Here is a 15,750-nt window from a genome sequence, read left to right as displayed (position 1 = left end):
AGGGTCTCATGCTTAGAAACCGATTTCCTGGAGTATATTCAAGACTTCGCCCCCGCTGCAGTCACTTATGTCCTCTACAAGTTACTCTTAATTATTCAGGGAGTCGTCATCGTGGTTGCATTGTGACATTTTCGTACCTGCTCAGCATGGCTGTGCTATCAGAAGTGACACTGATAAGACACGTACTACACGCTGACCACAACAAGGAATTACTAAACCCGAAAACGACTTTGGAAGAAGCCTTGAGCTAATAGTGTTGACCGCACGTAATGTATATGCCACAGTGTTAACCAGGAGTTACGGAGTGAACGAAAACGTAGTCGCTCATAGTATACATGTACGACGAATATCGCTTGGGTGATGGGGCATTGGATCTAGTAAAATGATCATCAATCAATCTAAGTCTATAGAGTGCCGGGCAAGAGCCTCTTCTAATGACCGCCAACATACCCATTTCATTATTATCCTCGTCATTTAACCTGATTCACTGTCGCCATTAACGGAACGCCCTTCAAGCTGACAGTAATATACGAATTCGAATACCCTGTCTCCTCCTCTCTCCCCGACTCAAAAAAAAAAAAAAAATAGTAGTCTATGAGGAAACCATGAATAAATCACGACTTTCTGCGATTCTTTCGGCATCTACTCCTTGCACATAAATGCTTTCATACCCCATCTTTATCGAATTGCGTGAGGAGCAAAACCGCAAAACAGGACGGGACAGAGGCAGGCGACAACACAGCGCGGTACTAACAACTGAACATTTATTGAAGAACTTGCAGCGCTGATATGGATCAGTCGCGCGCGTAATCGTAAAATGAAGATGAAACACGAGAAAACAATTCAATGCAACCATGACGAAAACACTCAGCACGTGCTGATTGTTCGTCATGGTTGCATTGAATTGTTTTCTCATGTTTCATATTCATTTTACTATTGTTTGCCAGATTACATGCGCTACTGATCCATATAAGCGCTGCTGTTCTTCAATAAATGTTCAGTTGTCAGTACCACCCTGTGTTGCCGCCTGCCTCTGTGTTGTCCTGTTCTGCGGTTGTCCTCCTCACGATGTCCTACCAATTGGCCTACAACCACATCCTTCTAAGTTATCGAACTGCGATCGCTAGGGGTGCTCAAAAGCAAACTACACAGCTGTGGAGCCGGAATCGCGGTTGCACGACCTTTATGTTTTCCTGAAATCTCCGTTAGAAAGGCCGCTGACCGCGACCTTCCCTCAGCATCCTCACCATCCGCGCAGTCTCCGTCCGGGGCAGTGCACCCGCACTGTCCGGTCACGTGGTGGCATCCCCGTCCCCGGGGGCAGTGGCAGCGCAGCCGGCACTCGGGCCCGTGGAAGCCCTCCGGGCAGCGGCGCTCGCAGAAGCTGCCCACCCAGCCGGGACCGCAGATGCATGCGCCGCCCATGGGGTCGCACGCCGCGTTCGGCTCGCACTCGCACCGGCGGCTGCAGTTGCGCCCGTACCAACCGGAGGGGCACGCTGCCATGATGAAGAGGAGGAACAGTTGCTTGAGTCACAACTGTCACTCAGTTGGAAGAGTGAAAGGGGTGGAGACACCAAATTTTGAGGCCATAAAAAGCCTGCTATGGGATTCCTCTGTAAGTAAGGAGCACTCACAGCCAGGTGTTGGACACGACAAACGTTTAAAAAAATATTTTAATCCGGTCCCAAAGATTACCTAAATGCTCACTCTCACGATCTGGACCCATCGCTAGCGCCATCAACGCTGACGTCACTACGCTGGTAGAGTAACCAACGTTTTAGTGACGTCATACCAAAATACAGTGACGTACGATGAGCAAGGCACAGCCACAGACGCAGCCATGAGGCACGAGTGACGAGCCACGTGAGCGCAGTTGACGCACCAGCGAGCCGCATTTGCTGCGAACCGCCACTCGCTCGGTTATTTTTGTCAACGTATTGCCGAACTACCCACGCTTACTGGCATTTTGCGAAGTGCTTCGCATCCTCATGCGAACCCGCGAAGGCGGTATTAGCGTGCGATCAAAAAAAAGTCGGTGTCCTCATTGGAATCAGATTCGTCAAAATCCGAGCTGCTGGGACTAGCCGTGCCGTTGTTTGTTTTCATGCGCTGGTCAGCACGTGTGTGCGAAAGCAGACGATGCTGCAGTAGGTGCGTCACAACTTTGTGGGTCCACGTGACCAGGCAAAGTAGTTGAGCATCCTACATAGTGACGTCACTGTCCAACTCAGCATTCAGAAACCGAAAATCGTTCACCTAAAAATGTGATATTAAATTATTAACAGGGGATATATGAATATTCGAGTGTGTATCATGCTTCCTAGAGCAATAAGAAACGTTTGAAACAAAGAACACGCCAACCACAAATTTGGTGTCTCCACCCCTTTAAGCATATTTTAATGACATGTCAACCTATTCAGGCCATCGAATATGATAATCAGCCCGGTTACTGCACACATGGACAGAGATATCCCCCAGATTATAGTGAACTATACCCAGATATTCTCCCGTTTCACGCAGTACGCAGAACAATGTAAGCCTTTTTAACATTCTTGTCCTTTGTATAGCTGGAGACTAAAGGACAACATGGACGCGTTCCAGCTGAGAGCTGGACTTTAATTCTGTCTACTCTCACGCTCCCTTGCTCCCTTTATCCCCCTCACCACATGTAGGGTAGCTAACCGGGCGTTGCCAGATTAACCTCCCTGCCTTTCTCCTTTCTTCTGTCTCTCTGTTGCGCCGCAGTTGCAGATTTCTATACCACTGAATTCTATATACGCAATTTTTTATCTTCTTTCTACACATTTCTGTTTCCCGCATTTAGCGCCACGCCTTCCTTAGCATCCTTTACCCTTTCAAAACCTTCACGTGCGCACAAGAGCATGTTTTGAACACCGCGGCAAAAATCACAACTTTTCATTAAAGCTTAAAAAAAAAAAAGGGTTCTTTTTTTCTCTCTCTGTCTCTCGGCTGCTAGAGATAATGGAATCGTATGGGCTTGAGGCAACCGTACAGCATCTGCCTCACCGTTCGTGTGCAACATAAGGCGAAACAGAACTAGGCCGGTGTAATGTAACGATTCTCTCCGATTCCATTCCATTCCATCCTTACCGTCCACCTCACAGACCAGTTGATCTCCACAATAGGGCAAGAGGGGGGGGGGGGGGGGGGGGGGGGGGTAGCATGTATTTGACCTAGACAATGGCGTAGAGCGCAAAACAAATAAACTGGAATAGAAGTGAAATGGAGTCGCATTATTCCGGGTCTGGCTCACGCCAGTCAAGGACCGAGTTCACAAAGGTGCCCGACCTACTGGAGTGGCTAGTGATAGGCGTATGCCTCGCGGTGAGCGATCCAACCACAGTAGTCAAAACAAACCTGTATAAAATCTGCTTTCCCCCCTAAAACAGTGAAAAAATGAAACGAGTTGCCATAAATTGTTTCTAAGTCCAGCGACTTCTGAAAAGAACTGGAATGTCTTTTTTGTCAAGCGAAGATGGCGGATTTCAGCTGCGTTTGTAGCCTAATTTTTGGTGCTGTCTTGTACCCTCCTCACCTTTCAGTTTTTTTTTGTCTTCTCTTTGTAATTTCCTTCCTAGTAGGGCCAAAGCATTTACATGCACAATGAATGAATGAATGAATGAATTCTAAGACGCCCTCCAAAAAAAAAATGTTCCTGCACGAAAAAAATTCGCATTCGGCGGCTGCCTGGCAGACACAGTTTGATAATTTCTACCACGCCTTTTCACCTACTGATAAAGTCTCGATGTCCGGGATAAAAATGGTTCGCACGTATTGAAACTCCCACTGGGTTGAATCCCGGCGGAGTGACTGCCACTTACGCATTGTGCAATGAGGACCGTGCCAGCCGGAGGTGCACAGACATTGGCCCGTCGCACGGTCGCACTCAGCGTTGTTGGCGCAGCGACAAGTCTTCAAACAGTTGGCGCCGAAAGTTCCAGGGACGCACGCTGCGCAGCAGAAGCCCAGAAATCATCGCGATCATCATCACCACCACCATTATCAGCGTCATCAACAGCCGCCAGTTCAAGTCAAACGCAGGACGTGTCTTGACAGCGCTAAGATACCTCTAACGCCACGGACTAGTTCCTCAAAGTAGCCGTTGGAAGTCACTATCACGCCATGTTAGACTAGCGGGGACAAAAGTCTCCAGGACACGTGAGCGGAACATCAAGCCAATAGCTCCGTTATTAGCCGTCGGCTCGGGGCCACTCTTGTGAGTTAAAGTCGACGCACATGCTCTAAGTGTAGATGTTAAGGTACACTAAAGAGGAATCTGAACTCGTCTATTTACCGCGGGAACTCGATCTACACGTTCCGAGCCTTGTTAGAAATTTCGAATTATTGTCCTGTGCAGCCGATTTTCCTCATTTAAATCGGATTAAACGTCCCGGCTTCAAAATTTTTTTGAACTCGCCGCTGAAGGTAGGAGAAGTCAACTAACGCGTGGAGCGCCTTTCCGGCAGTCACGTGGCGGCTTCGCTTTCGCTTTTGTTTTGTTTTTTTTTTAAGGTTTCCGTGAATAAATAGGTCCAGTCAGAGACTACACAGCTTCAAATTAGGCCTACAGCAATAAAAATACGCGTAAATTCTTTGCTTTCGCCTATCGCTACGTATCACTCCGCCGATAACAGAGCGGCAAGCCACCACGGGACTGGCAGAAAAATTGGTTGGTTGACTCCTCCTACCGTCAGCGGTGAGTTCAAAAAAAAAAAAAAGTGGGAGCCGGGACGTTTAATCCAATTTAAATTAGGGACATCAGCCGGACAGGACGATAGTTCGAAGTTTCCAAGAATGCTCGGAACGTGTAGATCGAGTTCCCGCGGCAAAAAGACGAGTTCAGATTCCTCTTCAGTGCACCTTTAAATGGGGTGATCTGCGGCGTACATGGCACGAATGCTTCTAGATTGCTTTTTTGATGTTCTGGAGACACACTTATTCACGACAGAGCATTTATTCCGACAACCGCTAATATATGAAGCTAAGTAGCCAAAACTGCCATTTTTGAGTTGCGGAGGAGTGAGCATTGTTACACGATTCGCGTGGAACGACACTCATCGTAACTCACTGTGTTCACAAAGGGTTCCCCTGAAGCCTGGGGCACAACGACATCTTCCCCCTTTCTTCTCGTCACAGATGCCTCCGTTCCGACACTTGCAACGCTTGGCGCAGTCTTCGCCCCGGCAGCCAACTGCGCGGAATACGACAGTAAAAAAAAAAATGCAATTCCAGATATGAGTGCACCGATTCTTGTGGTGTGCTCAACGCGGCGAGTACAGTTTTTCATCTCAACGCAAATAACCGGACCCCGGTTGCTTTCGTCGTTACAAATGCACAAACCCACTTTCGCCCGTCTGTCAGTTTCGTCATAAAAGAACAAAACTTTATTGGGCAGTAAAGGAGTTACGAGAAACTCTTTCTCCAAGGCCTCTTTCCATTGTTTTGAGTCTTGGTGCAGATGCAGCGCTTGATTTATGTGGTTCAAATTACATGGTCTGCTAAAGTTGCTGGAATCAGCCACATATATCCGAAGAGAGTCAGATTTTGTTTTCCCAGTTTTGGCAATTAACTTTTCTTGTTACGTTCTGGGCAATGCCGTAAAATATATGAGGACGAGGACATCTGGGAGGGAAACAGTTGAACATACAGAAGCTGAAAAGGCCCGGCAATTACTTCGTTATAGCCGTAGTTTCGTTATAGCTCGTGTTGGCCGAGATTCCAAGGGGAATCGTCATTCCTTCGTTATGTCCATTATTTCGGTGTAACGAGGTTCGTATGTATGCATGTGTTTACGGTAGATTTTGCGGGGAGCTGTACAATGCTCAGTAGAAGAGAACGCGTCCCACTTGCCTTGGTTGCGATCTCCGGCCCGCTTGCTATGATGAGCGGGGCTTTCCGAGCTGCATCCTCCAGTGACGGGGTCGCAGCTGGAGCAGTTGCACCTGAGGGCACAGTCGGGGCCCCACGAGCCTTTCGGGCAGCGGTGCTTGCACTTGGCGCCCGTGAAGCCCGCCCCACACACGCACTCTCCACTCTGTACGCAAAAAAAGAAAAAAAAAACCTGAGGTTTAGCTCTGGTTAAACCGGGTAGGCAGCCTGGAGCCTGGTAGAGCGCAGCTGAAACGGTTGCTATGGCAACAGCGCTCCATCTGTTCGACCTCGCTGCGGCTAAAGGTCGACCGTGGCCACCGCCGGGAGCTACGCGACTGCTCGAAACCTGGCGCAGTACTGCTTACGCAATAAAAAGACGAAGAGAGCTAATCAGTGACGCGCAAGGAATCCTTTGAGCAAGACGGAATAGCGGTTCATTAACCGTATATACTGAAGACTGGAATGTTTGACCGGTTGGTGGCAAATATAGTGAACTCTCGTTAATTCGAAGTTTCAATTTATTCGAACTGACGTTTTGGTCCTGTCAACGTGAAGTGTATTAGAAAGGTTCCTGCAAATTCGAACTACCTATGATTTGAACTCATTTCTGGTGCCCTTTCGAGTTGGAATTGTTGACAGCCAGTTGTATTAAGGCAATAAATGAGGCGCAAACCAAGGGGAAGTGAAGACAAGAGCACGGACAGGACGGGTGTTCTTGTCTTCATGTATCGTCCGCCGCGCTATAAGTGGTCAGTGAAATTAAGTAAACGAAACTGAAGGCAGAGCGTGAAATTGGTAGCCTTCCGACTGTGGTCGGGGAAGTGACTTGCCCACGTTTTCTTAAAGTAATTAGGTAAATTGCAGTCGTGGATCAGAGTTCACATGGTGCGGCTTCACGAAAATAAATTTTATTTCCTCAACAGCGGTTGATTGACAATCCTAGCTTGCAATAAGGGCTTCATTCATTCATTCATTCATTCATTCATTCATTCATTCATTCATTCATTCATTCATTCATTCATTCATTCATTCATTCATTTACACTTGGCACCCGATCTTTACATTGAAACACAAAACTTCGGGAAACCCCTTTCCGTTATACCAACAAATTGTTACATTATATCATGGGAATATCATTGTTCAAAACCTCAACAGATCGAGTCGTTTCAAGTAGCGAATCGTCACTGACGACCACGCCTTCTGAAAGTCGCATCGTACAAGAGGTCGTATATTGTAACGATTCGCTTCCTGGTTCTTTCTTCTGCCCCTATATCATTGGCAGCTACCGCCTCTGACGTCACGGCAAGCAATATAATTCGTGGACTATATATCGAAGGCGGAGCTGACCAATGGCGAGGATGCAAGCGAATGTGAAGCGAGAAAAGAGTCGTTGCAAAGTACGGCCCCATCGCACAATCCGCTGCTATAACCTCAGCGACAGGGTTCAATCGTGCTTGAAATACCAGACGGATTCGATGCCGAGAAAAGTCGCTTCAGTAAAACTTGAACAGTAGACGCGTTTACATGAATGCGACAGAAAGCGTCTTGTGCCTATTTTTAGAAAAGAGGAGGAGGAGGAGGAGGAGAACGAGAGGGAGGCGGAGGGGGAGGAAAGGCGGGGAGGTTAATTGGTAGAGAGAGAAAGAGTAGCTTTTGAGAAGGAAAGGCGTAACTCGTAAAGCCCTTGTCGTCTACTCTCTTCTTCGGCGTTTTTGCACTTTCCCTCAAAAAGTGACCTAGAGGTCCACATTCATGTAAACCCGACTAGTGTTCATATCATTCAATAGGAAGTATACTACTTTATCTAAGTCATATTCTTCTTTGAAAATAAGTACTTTCTTCTGGGCGAGTTGGTTCATAATTTCCAAAGGTAAAAACTTGCGCAAACAGTAGATGAAACGTTTGAAACGTTTATGTTATCGTTTGTTCCTGCACTTGTGGGGTGACGGCCATTGCTGACGTTGTGTGCCTGCGACGACCGCTAAGCAAAGTGAACCTCGAGAAGGGAGACGAGCTTACCACCGGGTCGCATCGTAGGGTGTTGGCGCTGTCGCACTTGCAGGCTTTCACGCAGTTCGGCCCGTGGGTGAAGGGAGGGCAGGGCATGTTGCAGAAGCGGCCGTGGCTGCCGGGTGGGCACTCGCAGTGGCCGAAACGCCGGTGGCAGCGGCCGCTCGGGCAGTCGTCGGGGCAGAGCCGCTCGCAGCGATCACCGTACCTGCCTGCATGCATTTTACACGTGTGGGTAAAAAAACAAAAATTAGGGGCGATCAATTGGATTGATGCGGAGGAAATACGCTAGCATTCTTCTTTCACTCGACAATCTACTCCAATTGTAATTCTATTCCAAATCTGATTTGATTCCAATTATGAGTCCACTGTCTTTTACTGCCCAATCTACTCCTCTACTCCAATTCTGATTCTATTCTGATTCTCTTCTTATTCCACTCCTATTCGTTGTTGCTTCTTGCAATGCGGAGAAGTGATTGCGAAAAAAGAATAGCTCCCTCAAGGCTCATTTTTGCGCAGATAGTTCTTTGAGAGGCTGTCCAATACTTGCAAGCAGATCTGCTGTTGTCTGAGAAATTATTTTCCTCTAGCGGTTCCTTTTTACTCTACCCATTTAGCCATCTCCGGTTGTTTGTTAACTCCGCCTGTGGTAACTTCGCAACACGTGTCACATTGATAGACTGTTGCGAGTCCTCGTGCCCTACCAGCGCAGTGGTGCAGCGGTTAAGCGATGCGCCACTGCACCTGTAGGCGGGTGTTTCAAACGCAAGCATCGGTGGGGCTTGTGAGACCTCAGTTTGCCCTTTCCGAGTAATGCGGAGAAGGCATAGCTCCCGTAAGGCTCATTTTTGAGTACCGTATATTGCCGATTATAAGTCGACTCCGATTATAAGTCGACCCCCAAACTCGCGACCCCCTTTGGGCAAAAAAAAGTTAGACTCTGAATTTAGATCGACGCTACTGCACCCTGCGGTCCTAGCTCGCCCAAAAAGTTTTTCAGTAGGCCGAGTCATAAAGAAACATTCATTCGCTCCCGAGACATCTCTAACTCGTCGTCGCTTGTGATAACAAGTTACTATCGTATTAAAACAAACCTTTGGTGCATATCTCAATTAAATTCATTTTTTTAAAGCAGATCCACTTTCGCACCGTGTCTGACAACTATTATAAAATTACGAGCGCACGCGGCGTGATATTATCCGCGACTCGGTCGAAATTACTTTTGATCCCGCATATAGGCCGACTTTAAGACTCCGCATATAACTCCGATTATAAGGCGACCCCCCCCCCCCCAACTTTGGAAGGAAATTTTTAAAGAAAACGTCGACTTATGCGCGGCAATATACGGTAAATAGTTCTTCGGGAGGCTGTCCAATTTGCACGTATGCCAGCTGCTGTACAAGTCATTTTCTTCTCAGCAGTTTTCATGTTTGCTCCGCCCTCCGCACTGCAACGTGGCGCTCAAGCGAAGCTGCTGACGTCACGTGAATTCGTTGTACAACAGAGAGGGAAAACGAAATGTGCTCACCGAAAGGGCAGACGTCGTTGCAACGGTGCTTGCCGTTCGCATCGGGCGCACAGCTGCAGTGGCCCGTCTTGTGGTGGCAAAGGGCGTCGCTTTTGCAGAGGCACTTCTCCTTGCAGTCTGCACCGTACGTGCCCTGCGAAGAGCGACGCGATGGCATTTTTAGGCTTTCTCGCCGTCGAGATTAACACTGCTTCGAGCCCGCGCGCTAGTACTACCCAATAGGTAACTGCGCATTTTTTACTTGAAACTTCTGTTCGTGATGCCAAATTTCTTTTTACTACAATTGCTGTCGGCGTGACGGTGTGTCTCATAGTATTAGTTGTTTTAGTTGGCGCAGTCGTAGGCCTTAGCCTAAAGCGAAATCCAGTACAATAAATGCTAACAACATTGCTTACAAGTAAGGCTGAAATCATATAAATAAGCCGATAATGAAATTACTTCGATAAAATGAAGTGTTCTCTCACTTCGACCGCAGAGGAGGGTGCATATGCAGTTAACTGCGATTCGTACAATGACGCGCCGTGCATCCTTTCATAAACGGAACATGCCTGCGTAAAAATGAAAGGCGTGTAATTTTCACCGACTGTCTTAAGAGTGCTGCTGAGCTCGACATAGGGCTCATTGAATTTTGTATTGTCCTGCAATGCCATCAAAGGCATCAAATGTTAATCCCAGTAGAAAAACACAGCAAAAAATTTTTGTCGTCACAACAGTTTTTTGTAGTATTTTTGGCCGTGACCATGAAGTAACAACATAATCTTCTGTAGTATCGGCTGTTTATTGCTGTAAGAACACAACTACAGAAAAATACTGCAAAAATACTACAGTACTATAGAAAGAAACTGCAATGATACGGAAATATCTGTTGTTAAGACAAAACATTCGGTTGTGTTCTGGGCATGATTCTGCCTTTTTTTTTTGGGGGGGGGGGGGGGGGGGGAACGTTTACTTCAAGGGCGGATAGGGAGGCTCTTGGTTGTGATGCATCATTCAAGACAACACTAACGAGTCTAAGAAAGGAAAAAATTGTCTGGTATGGGGGGATGAACGTTCCAAAGTTGCACGTGGGTTATCAAAGGTGTCGTAATTGAGGGTTCTGGATTAATTTCAACCACCTGGGGCTATTTAACGTGTAGCACTACACACTAACGTTTAGAGGAAAAGAGCCGTAGACTACACATAAAAGCGCACGTCAGTTGCTGTGACGGGAAACAGTTTTTGAGAACTTGCTGCTGGTCTATAGTTGTTACTGTCGCAAAAAATATACCGAACGGATTGTGTATTGAAAACTCGACGAAGACCAGGCGTTTAGTGTACTGCGAACCGAATCCGTTCACCCTTGGCACAGCCTTTCACCTATACAACTACCGCACACAATGCTATTTGAGCTGCAGCGCCTCACCTGAGGACACTTCTCGTCGCAAAATTCTCCGGTGAATCCCGGTTCACATCGACATTTCTTGGCTGTAGAGTTACACGAGCCGCGTTTACAGGCACGACATAGGTGCTCACATTTTTCGCCGAACAGACCCTTCGGACATTCTGTAAAGAGTGCAGAAAATAAAGGAAAAACAGAGTAAAAAAAAGTCGTCATGCGTGCAGCATCAGGGTGTTTTTTTTGTTGTTTTTTTAAGACTTACGATCTAATTCGCACGTTCTTCCGTCTTCAGCCAGTTTTAGGCCAGCCGGGCACGTGCAACGGAAAGAGCCGTCTAAATTTTGGCAGTGATGCTCGCACAGATCTGGCTTCTCCAGACATTCGTCGATGTCTACGACAGCGCGTAAGGGAGAGAGAGAAAGAGATAGCAAAGCATATTAGGTGTTTGAGCACCGACGTCCACGAACCTAAATCTCGCCATCTTTAGTAGCATTGAAAGACTTCCAATTGCTTCAAACTGCACAGGACTCAAATGCGCACTGGAATGATCGTACGAAAAACATGCGTTAAACTGCACCATAGTCGGATATAACTCAAGCACGAAGCAGTTCTTCTCCGACAAAGGACGCCCTTCCAGCCAATGGTGTCGGCCATTTGTCACCCTGTCGCGATTAATCTCATTTCACGGTGGTACTTGCCAGCCGCCTGCGATGCCACGCTAGGCCATTAAAGGGGTTGCGAAACACTGCTTGGGGGGATACCGGCGATACTTCAGGTGGATTCTTTATATCACACAGATGCTGACTTAAAAAGAATTACAGGAATCGATGCACAGGAGTTATTCAAAGAAGAAATTTCAAAATACAAGCAAACAAAACGCTGCCCTCAACTCGATTTTGGCCGGGCTTCCCACTCCTATTTCGCTCTCCCGATGACGGCACCTGGCGCAACCAATCAAAACAGCCTGCCAGAGCACGTCGCGGAAGTTTGCACTCCATGGTTGCCTGCTCTCTGTAACTCGTTCTTGCTGAGACTGGCAGCGTTATTTCCGTGCCAGAGCCCCTGGTGGTGTATTTTTATTTTACTTGCTTTGCAGAGCTTATATCTAAGACAAACAAGTTGCTTTTGTTGATCTAATATAAAACACAGACATGTGACAAAATGTTTCTCTATTTATTCACACAGTTTGCAGTATATTTACTGTTTGTACAATCATCAGCTCGCGCCAGGTGATGTCATATCCGCTGCTGAAACCCGCCACTGTGTGGGGACACCATAAGAGCCATGAATTTGTTTTTGGGAGGACATTAAAATATTAAAAAACGGAATATACGCGGTATTACCGACGCTAATAGCACCATTGTAACTTACTGTATGCGATCAACAGGCAAAATAGTCAACTAAGATAGTGTTTCTGAGCCCCTTTAACCGTGACGTCATGACAAAAGTCGACGCCATTGGTTGGAGAGCCTCCTTTGAGAGGTGTTCACCGCTTCGTTCCTAAGTTGTATCTGTCTGTAGTAGTGCGCAACTGATATTAGGAGAGACAATGCGTCCGTTCGGAAAGAGGCTTCCACTGTGAGAATATACGATAAATGTAGAAAGCGCTCTGTTTAGCATCTAAGTATGCCTCATTTTTAGTTTGCCAGCAAAAGAAAAAAACGAAAAAAAGTTCATTTCTTAGATCGCATTAGCGTTCTTAATGGCCGCTTGGCAAAAATTCGTAAGCCGCACGCTGTCTTTGTCCGTTTTTAAAATAAATAACAAGAAAAAAATGTCTAGCAGACACCTTCGCAAGACTTGCGATCGGTCAGAAGCCGGTAGCCCGGCCGGCAGGAACATTCCAGCCCGGTTCTTGTGACGCGGCAATCTTGCTCACAGCCGCCGTTGTCAACGCCGCAATCATGAATTTCCTGCACGTCGATACCTGAAATAACGAGCGACTTATGCGACAGGAAAGACTGCTGTTCAACGGAGGTGTTTATTTGAACGTAGCGTTCCTTTGTATGTAACACTGCGCTACATTTCAACTATCACCAACTTATAATGACGCGGCTAGCAAATATATCATGACAATCATTTCCCCTGTGGTTTAGAAAACCTCCTATCAGCACAAAACGATATTAAAAAGTAAATAGGGAACGGAAGCTGTAAGCAAGCATTCAGCAAACAGGCAATTATGCACTTACTGAATGAACATGCTAGCCCTTATAAAAATGGTCTACAGACTTCTTATTGACTCTATTGACATCTTATAGATATTGCTTTTGTCTATTCATTGTTTATAGACTATGTATAGACAAAAGTCTACTAAAAGTGTATGGCCATAGACCTATAGATTGTCTGTAGACTATCTATGGTATTTGTATTGCCTATAGAATGTTCTCTAGAATTTGTCTATAGACAATCTATAGACTTTATACACAGAAGTCTATAAACACTCTATAGACTGTCTAAAACTTTTTTTGTAAGGGAGGAAACAAACTCGCGGTAAAGGGCTGATTTATCGCAAATCTCTAAAACATTCAGCAATACCTTTTGAAAGAAATCGCAGGTACGGGCTGCGCATCCTTGACACTGGTTTATCGAACGACATGCTGCTGAGGATCAAGGTGTGCCCAAGAAGCGGCAGAAGCTTGGCTCGTTTATTGGCAGTTTGCGTCTGTACTACGCAGCCTATACGCCAGCTCTGTCCTTTCACCGTCAACAGCAATGATTGCCGTGAACTCACGCAGGTATACCAACTGCCTCTCTGACTGCAACCTGCTGACCCATGCACATACTCTAGTGACAGACGCTCGGCGTGAATAAGCTCAGCTTCACATGAAAAGAAAAAGTCAAAAAGCAGCGGTATACAGCAGAGTTCTACTTCTGGGCGTCGCGGTGACTGAACGCTAACGCAACGCGCGTCAGATGGGCTGCCAACTGGCAGTGCAACTTGTGTCGTCACAAGTGAGAAAAAAGTAACAGGATGTACAATGAGTCAACAACTGAAAGGTACTGTTGTCCTTACGGAAGCAGGAGGCTCCGTCGCTGGCGAGTTGGTAGCCCGGGTAACAGGAGCACCGGTACGAGCCGACTGTGTTGATGCAGTCGTGCTTGCATCGGTTATCGGACAAGCATTCGTCTACGTCTGCAAGTTCACCATAGCTACGTGTCACGCCATGCTGAGCGATATGCACCGGAAGCCACGTGTGTCCGCGGCAAAGCGTGGAAGTGCACCAATCGCAAAAGTGTAGAGCCCATCAGGGTGTCTGCTTCTGGATGCCATCATGTGGGTCATTATACAGCCCCAGCGTTCCAGTTCTCTTGAAGGTAAAAGGAACTCTAGTACTCCACCCTCCGAAGAATAGACACGAGCTAGAAGCAAACACCCCTGGGCTCTAAACTTTCGACAAAGGCTGTACGTGCCGCTCTATACGATTAGACAAGTCAATTATCTCGACGATCGTTGCCCACTAACTTAGAATGGTCGAGCAATATTGAAGTGAAAGTACAATGTGCTTTGTGTGAATACATCGAAACACGGTGGAAGCCCGTTGTTGTTTTTTCTATCCGGGAATCTGGATGAGGTATAGCGTGGGGTAATCGTATATTTCTAGCATACGGCTGCCCTCAGACACGTCAACTGCGGTTAAGTATTCGCAGAAGCAGATATGAACAAATGCAAAGCACACAAGAAGAGTTCCGCAGGGATGCTTGCTGCCTTGTGTTATCAGTTCGATTTAAAATAGCCTAGCAGGGCATACGACTACATAATAAACGAGATGATGATGGCCACAGCAGTCATAACGGGTATTGAATGGAGGGCTATTGACAATGTTAGTGTTGTATTCAGCGCTAAAAGAGAGTGCTGGTTTAAAATGCATTGCACATTCTGCTTCGTGAATACGTAGGCGCCGCAGTGTACAACGAAGCATCACTAACAAAGCGTTTTCGAGAAATACCAACAAGCTTAATATGACTCGTGTCCATACAAGTCTTCAGTGAGGCATCTTTTGACTTTGATATTCGCCGCTGTCTCTATGAAATAGCGGCCTAAGACTTAATTCGTAGTCACCTGTAAAGTGTTACTCTTTATTACTCAAGTCAGTGCTCTCGCTCGCATTTTACCTTTACTCTGCCTCTAACCGGAATTACTTCACCGTTTCATTATCTTTCGTAATCACCAGAGCAACGCTTCACAATGTTATCGCCACTCGGTGAGCCCTGCCATCGCAGTACCAAGAATAGCCTCCTTGATCACTCCCACAAATTAGCGCTACAGGAATAGCTGACAGCAGTAAGAGATACAGTAACGGATAAGGGATGCAGTAACGGAGGAGAGATACCGGGTACAGTAAAAGATAACGGCATGCGCAGCAAATACTCACCGGACTCGCATCGAGATCCCTGATATCCGGGCGGGCAGATGCAATGCGGTTCTCCGAACTGACGGCTGTGTCGACGACTGCGGCCTCCATTCAGACATGACGAGGCGTTGGCCAGGGATCCTAGGTGGACCAAGCAACATCCGATCAAAATGAAGGACCAGAAACCGCCGAACGGCAGCGCCAGTCCCAGCGCGGGCGGACGCATCCCGACGTTTCCCAAGTTTTCAAGTTCACGCTCAGCTTCCTTCCTTCACTACGTTTCCGTCCGCGTACTCTCACCCTTAATTCATCATCACCTGGCACAGTAAGGGAAGACGTCTTCTCACGGACGGAAGGCACATGGCTGCTCGCTCTCTACCGCTAGCGTCAGCTGTAGGGAGGAGGAGAGTGCTTTTGCAAGCATTCCTTGAGGTAGAGAGAGAGAGAGGCATGAGGGAGACTGATAGATCTGGGAGCACACGCACACACACAAAAAGAAAGGGTGAAAGAGGGAGCGGGAGAGACGCTGCCCGGCCGTTGGCGTAATTCGGCGGCCCGGCGCTGGGGCGACGCCAAAACAGCGCGCG

General features: G+C 47.2%; 1 protein-coding gene across 1 annotated transcript in view; it reads right to left on the bottom strand.

Moving 5' to 3' along the window:
* LOC149363513 (uncharacterized) overlaps nucleotides 1–15,541 on the bottom strand; it is a 42,672-nt gene extending 27,131 nt beyond the window's left edge. Inside the window, exons 1-11 of the mRNA XM_089573510.1 lie at nucleotides 15,185–15,541; nucleotides 13,825–13,944; nucleotides 12,601–12,738; nucleotides 11,074–11,202; nucleotides 10,836–10,975; nucleotides 9,434–9,566; nucleotides 7,915–8,117; nucleotides 5,875–6,058; nucleotides 5,093–5,215; nucleotides 3,846–3,974; nucleotides 1,248–1,499 (exon numbers count right to left, since the gene is read on the bottom strand). Coding sequence (XP_089429636.1) covers nucleotides 1,248–1,499; nucleotides 3,846–3,974; nucleotides 5,093–5,215; nucleotides 5,875–6,058; nucleotides 7,915–8,117; nucleotides 9,434–9,566; nucleotides 10,836–10,975; nucleotides 11,074–11,202; nucleotides 12,601–12,738; nucleotides 13,825–13,944; nucleotides 15,185–15,389 — 1,756 coding nt within the window. The 5' untranslated portion in view covers nucleotides 15,390–15,541. The remainder of the gene's footprint in view (nucleotides 1–1,247; nucleotides 1,500–3,845; nucleotides 3,975–5,092; nucleotides 5,216–5,874; nucleotides 6,059–7,914; nucleotides 8,118–9,433; nucleotides 9,567–10,835; nucleotides 10,976–11,073; nucleotides 11,203–12,600; nucleotides 12,739–13,824; nucleotides 13,945–15,184) is intronic.
* Between the last annotated feature and the right edge of the window lie 209 nt (nucleotides 15,542–15,750).

Source organism: Amblyomma mixtum, chromosome 2 (assembly GCF_055824585.1).
Source record: "Amblyomma mixtum isolate Tamu chromosome 2, ASM5582458v1, whole genome shotgun sequence".
In the NCBI taxonomy this organism is placed as follows: Eukaryota; Metazoa; Arthropoda; class Arachnida; order Ixodida; family Ixodidae; genus Amblyomma; species Amblyomma mixtum.
Note: the sequence above shows the minus strand (reverse complement) of the source record. Positions and strands in the feature narration are given on the sequence as shown.